Source organism: Mandrillus leucophaeus, unplaced genomic scaffold (assembly GCF_000951045.1).
Source record: "Mandrillus leucophaeus isolate KB7577 unplaced genomic scaffold, Mleu.le_1.0 Scaffold78, whole genome shotgun sequence".
NCBI classification, from domain to species: domain Eukaryota; kingdom Metazoa; phylum Chordata; class Mammalia; order Primates; family Cercopithecidae; genus Mandrillus; species Mandrillus leucophaeus.
This window is the reverse complement of record NW_012108474.1, coordinates 11073-17211: the sequence shown is the minus strand read 5'-3', so window position 1 is coordinate 17211 and position 6139 is coordinate 11073. Positions and strand designations below refer to the sequence as shown.

The 6139-nt window shown below is 45.9% G+C and overlaps 1 protein-coding gene across 1 annotated transcript in view; it reads left to right on the top strand.

Annotated features, from left to right (window-relative positions):
• Positions 1-5890, top strand: part of POLR3K (polymerase (RNA) III (DNA directed) polypeptide K, 12.3 kDa) — a 7606-nt gene extending 1716 nt beyond the window's left edge. The window contains exons 2-3 of the mRNA XM_011966861.1: positions 588-675; positions 5331-5890. Coding sequence (XP_011822251.1) covers positions 588-675; positions 5331-5458 — 216 coding nt within the window. The 3' untranslated portion in view covers positions 5459-5890. The remainder of the gene's footprint in view (positions 1-587; positions 676-5330) is intronic.
• The last annotated feature ends 249 nt before the right edge of the window (positions 5891-6139 follow it).

Genomic DNA, 6139 nt, shown 5'->3' with positions numbered 1-6139 from the left:
AGAACGGGCTCTGGCTTCTTTGTCTAAGCATAATTATTTTAAGATTCATTGAACTGGTTATGTATATCAGTATTTCACTCTTTTTTTTTTTTTTTTGAGACACAGTCTGGCTTTGCTTCCCAGGCTGGAGTGCAATGGTGCAGTCTCGGCTCACTGCCACCTCTGCCTCCCGGGTTCAAACAATTCTTCTGCCTTAGCTTCCTGAGTAGCTGGGATTACAGGCTCCTGCCACCACCCCCCAGCTAATTTTTGTATTTTTGGTAAAGACGGGGTTTCACCACGGTGACCAGGCTGGTCTCGAACTCCTGACCTCAGGTGATCCACTTGCCTTGGTCTCCCAAAGTGCTGGGATTACAGGCATGAGCCACGACGTCTGGCCAGAATACCTTTATTTTTAGAAGTTAGAATATGTTGGTGCTACCTCAGTCTTAATGTTTGCATGCTACTCCATTTTGTACTGTGTTGTGGGAGTTTGGAGTTGGAAACTGTGGGAAGAGTGAACTCTTATATAATCCTGAAATTCGAGGTTTGGCAGCCCAGGTTTGCGCTATGCAGTTACCTGGAGTCTGAAGTGTTGTTTTTGTTAGGTAACAAATCGGAAGTACCCAAAACTGAAAGAAGTGGATGATGTGCTTGGTGGAGCAGCTGCCTGGGAGAATGTTGACTCTACTGCCGGTAAGAGGGAACACTGTTTCTCTTGCTAAACTGGATAATTATGAGGCTGTTGATGCCACTGCATGGCAGAGTCTGTGATGTCATATAGATGATGTAGGTTTCTAAAAATAGAAATGGTTTTTGAATAATTTATTAGTATTTGTTACTGTTTAGTAATCTGTTACACAAGCAATATTTGTACAAGCCTTGGAGTCATACAGGCCCATGTTAGATCCTCAGGCCCTTGTACTGTGGTAGGACCTTCCTTGGGTCTCTTGACTTCTCTGGGGCTAATCCATATTCGTAGATCGTGAGAGCATAAAGTGAGTTATACCGTGCTTGGTATATAAGAGGCAGTGAGCAGGTGATAGCTTTGATAATGGCAATGATGAGTAGATTAATAAAAATAAGAATCTAAGGAAAAAAGTATATTCTTTCTGTTTGATATGGTTTGGCTGTGTCTTCACCCAAACATCTTGAATTATGGTTCTTGTAATCCCCAGGTGTCCTGGGAGGGGCTCACTGGGAAGGAATTGAGTCATGGGAGTGGTTTCCCCCCCCCCCGTGCTGTTCTGATAGTGAGTTCTCACAAGATCTGATTGTTTTATGAGCATTTGGCATTTCCCCTGCTCACACTCATTCTGTCTTTTGCTGCCTGTGTGAAGAGGTACCTTCCTCCATGATTGTAGGTTTCCTGAGTCATCCCCAACCACACAGAACCGGGAGTAAATTTAGACCCCTTTTCTTGGCTGGGCGCGGTGGCTCACGCCTGTAATCCCAGCAGTCTGGGAGGCCAAGGTTGGCAAATCACTTGAGGTCAGAGTTCAGACCAGCCTGGCCCACATGGCGAAACGCTGTCTCTGCTAAAAATAAAATAATTAGTCGGTCGTGGTGGTGCGAGCCTGTAGACCCAGCTGCTCAGGAGGCTGAGGCACGAGAATTGCTTGAACCCGGGAGGCAGAGGTTGCAGTGAGCTGAGATCGCACTATTGTGCTCCAGCCTTGATGACAAGAGTGAGAGTCTGTCTCAAAACAAACAAACCAACAAACAAAACCGCTTTTTTCTATGTAAATTACCCAGTCTCAGGTATTCATAGCAGCGTGAGAACGGACTAATACACTGTGCTCATATAGGCTTCTAGAAGTTAATACCAGTGAGCATGAGCATTAAACTGCAGATTGGGTAAAATAAATGTGTATTGCATGTCTGATAGAGATAGATGTGACCAGCAGAGGAAAGGGGAAGGCCCTAAATATAAGTTGTATTGAGAGGGGAGAGAGAACTGATGGTTAGTACTGTGTTTTTCCCCCTATAGAAGAACATATAGGCCGGGTGCGGTGGCTCACACCTGCAATCCCAGCACTTTGGGAGGCCAGTGCGGGCGGATCACCTGAGATCAGGAGTTTGAAAGCAGCCTGGCTAACATGAAGAAACCCCGTTTCTACTAAAAATACAAAAAATTCACCAGGTGTGGTGGCGGGCACTGGTAATGCCAGCTACTCGGGAGGCTGGCACAGGAGAATCACTTGAACCCGGGAAGCAGAGGTTGCAGTGAGCCGAGATTGCGTCATTGCACTCCAGCTTGGGCAACAAGAGGGAAACTGTCAAAAAAAAAAAAAAAAGAAGAACATAGAAATCTAATCTGCTATGTGAAAAAGTTAGTGGCCAGCGCGGTGGCTCACACCTATAATCTCAGCACTTTGGGAGGCCAGTGCGGGTGGATCATGAGGTCAAGACATCAAGACCATCCTGGCCAACATGGTGAAACCCTGTTTCTTTTAAAAATACAAAAAGTAGCTGGGTGTGGTGGTCCATGCCTGTAATCCCAGCTACTTGGGAGGTTGAGGCAGGAGAATTGCTTGAACCAGAAGGCAGAGGTTGCAGTGAGCCGAGACCGTGCCACTGCACTCCAGCTTGAGCAAGACTGTCTTAAAAAAAAAGATTAAGTACCTAATGTCAGAAATAGTGTTAGAGTGTTTGAAGCCATTTCTATCAGGTGTGGAATAAGTTTCTCAAAGTGAAATCGCTTTGAAGGGAAATATGTACTTCTCTCTCTCTTTTTTTTTTTTTTTTTGACGGAGTCTTGCTCTGTCAGTCACCCAGGCTGGAGTGCAATGGCGTGATCTCGGCTCACTGCAATGTCCACCTCCTGGGTTCAAACAATTCTCTTGCCCGAGGCTCCCGAGTAGCTGGGATTACAGATGCTCACCACCATGCCCGGCTAATTTTTTGTATTTTTAATAGAGACAGGGTTTCACCATATTGGCCAGGATGGTCTCGATCTCCTGACCTCGTGATCCCGCCTGCCTCGGCCTCCCAAAGTGCTGGGATTACAGGCATGAGCCACCGCACTCAGCCCATAAATCACCATCTTTATTTGCACTACTATAACAGAATACCACATACCGGGTAATTTATAAAGAACAGAAATTTATTGCTCACAATTCTGGAGGTTGAGAAGTCCTTGTACAAATCACCAGCAGGTTTGGTGTCTGGTAGGGTCTGGCTTAGGAATGGTGCCCTGGAATACAGGGAGCAGAGAGCCAGGGGAGCTATAGGAAACCCTGAGGTCCCTCGAAACCACTCTGGGCCTGTGATGGGCATGGCATCCCTTCATCCCACCCCAAGATCTCCAAAATGCCTTGAAGAGGTCATCCTCTCATTGCTTGACGAATAGCATCTGGCTTCCTTCTGTCTGTACTCATCTCTGTATCACATGGTCCCTTGACCATACCCTTGGTTTTCTCTCCTAGATCCAATTTTTTTTTTTTTTTTTTTTTGAGACAGGGTCTTGCTCTGGTGCCCAAGTTCTAGTGGTGCGATCATGGCTCACTGCAGCCTCCACCACCCAGTCTCAAGCATTCCTCCGACCTCAGCCTCCTGAGTAGCTGAGACCGTAGGTGCTTGGCATCATATCCAGCTAATAATAATTAATAATTATTATTATTATTTGTAGAGACTAGATCTTGCCATGTTGCCCAGGCTGGTCTTGAACTCCTTGGGTCAAGCAATCCTCCTGCCTCAGCCCCCAAATTAATGGAATTACAGGTGTGAGCCACTATGCCCAGTCTACTTTTTTATTCTTTTTTTTTGGGCTGGGACTGAGTTTCACTCTTGTTGCCCAGGCTGGAGTGCAGTGGCGCGATCTCGGCTCACCGTGACCTCCACATCCCAGGTTCAAACGATTCTCCTGCCTCAGCCTCCCAAGTAGCTGGGATTACAGGCATGTGGCACCACGCCTGGCTAATTTTGTATTTTTAGTAGAGACGGGGTTTCTCCATGTTGGTCAGTCTGGTCACGAACTCCCAGCCTCAGGTGATCTGCTGGCCTCGGCTTACCAAAGTGCTGGGATTACAGGCCTGAGCCACCGTGCCTGGCCTTTTTTTTTTTTTTGAGACAGTGTCTCTTTCACCCAGGCTGGCGTGTAGTGACGCAATCTCTGCTGCCTGGGTTCAAGCGATTCTCCTGCTTCATCCTCCCTAGTAGCTGGGATTACAGGCACCTGCTACTGTGTCTGGCTAATTTTTGTAGTTTTGATAGAGACGGGGTTTCACCATCTTGGCTAAGGTGGTCTTGAACTCCTGACCTCAGCCTCCCAAAGTTCTGGGATTACAGGCATGAGCCACCATACCCAGCCTTTTCTCTTCTTTTGAGTCCACACCAGAATCGCCCTTAATGCTCAATTCTTAACAATGCAGACTTTTCCCAGCATTTACTTCAAAACTCTTCTACCATCTAACCGTGACTTAGTCTTAGGCATTTTGTTACAGCAGCACAAAATACACCAGAACAGTCACCTTCCATGTTATGTTTCCAACCAGCCTTCAGCTGGACTTGAGAAGAACCGTGGGAATCAGGGAGGGGAGGAGCAGCGTTTGTGAGTCACGGGTCTCTCAGATTCCCTTAGTGTTAGAGTGTAGTAGGAATGACATCACTGTTTGTAGACCTACCCTTGTCAAGGGGCATCAAATGAGCAGGGAGGTTCTTTACCATATTTAAAGATATTAAGTAGGCTGGGCACGGTGGCTCACGCCTGTAATCCCAGCACTTTGGGAGGCTGAGGTGGGCAGATCAAAAGTTCAGGAGTTCCAGACCAGCCTCGCCAACATAATGAAAACCCGTCTCTACTAAAAATACAAAAAAATTAGCCGAGTGCGGTGACGGGCACCTTTAATCCCATCTACTTGGGAGGCTGAGGCAAGGAGAATCACATGAACCCGAAAGGCAGAGGTTGCAGTGAGCCGAGATCACCCCATTGCCCTCCAGCCTGGGTGACAGTGTGAGATTTCATCTCAAAAAAAAAAAAAAAAAAGACATTAAGTAATACCTACTTCTTCTTTTTTTTTTTTTTTTGATACGTAGTCTCACTTAGTCACCAGGCTGGAGTACAGTGGCACAATCTCAGCTCACTGCAATCTCTGCCTTCCAGGTTCAAGCGATTCTCCTGTCTCAGCATCCCAAGCAGCTGGGATTAAAGGCGCCTGCCACCACGCCCGGCTAATTTTATATTTTTGGTAGAGACGGGGTTTCACCATGTTGGCCAGGATGGTCTTGAACTCCTGACCTCAGATGATCCGCCCGCTTTCGCCTCGCACATATTAAGTAATACCTACTTTTAACAGTCATGAGCATCATGTTTCTTTTAATGTGGGTCACTTCTTTTTTCTCATTGCCAGAGCCGTGTCCCAGATGCGAACATCCTCGTGCTTACTTCATGCAGCTTCAGACCCGCTCTGCAGATGAGCCGATGACCACCTTCTACAAGTGCTGCAATGCTCAGTGTGGACACCGCTGGAGGGATTAGGGCCAGGATGGCCCAGCTGCCTTAGCGTGTGCTTACCTTGTCCCTTGGCGTAGATGCTTAGCTGGCAGTATGAATCGTGTGTCCTGAGGGTTTTTGCTGGTGTGGTGGAAAGATAAACCTTTTGAGGTGAAGAGCTGGGGGGTCAGGAAATGTGATCTATCTGCCAGTCAGAGTGGACGAAGTCATGAATGTCTGGGAGTTTTTCTGTGTGGGGAGGAGACAGAGACCCGTAACTAAATATGCCCTGTTTAAAGTCCTGTTCTTTCATCTTCCATATTTATTGGCAGTTGACGTTCCCTTCCTCCCAATCAACACTCTTAAACATTTGTACTGTTTGCAAAACTTAACCCTAAATATTTAACTGTTACTTGTAAACTTGTGTAATTTATTATTTACTTTAATCACAATTCTGAGTATTTCATTCAAATGAAAGTTCTAATATTGCATTCTCAGTGTTTTAAATAGCTTAAGAGGTAGAAAGCAAACCCGAAATCACAGTGATCCCAGAATTGACTACATACTTAGATTTGAACAGGCTATGAAAATACTAATCACTGAGATTTCAATTTCTTTCTTTACTCCTATACTTACTCCCTTATTCATTTTTTTGAACCTTCCCTGATTTGCTTCCTAGGGTTGCTTAAATGTATAAGATACTATTTATATATATATATATTTATT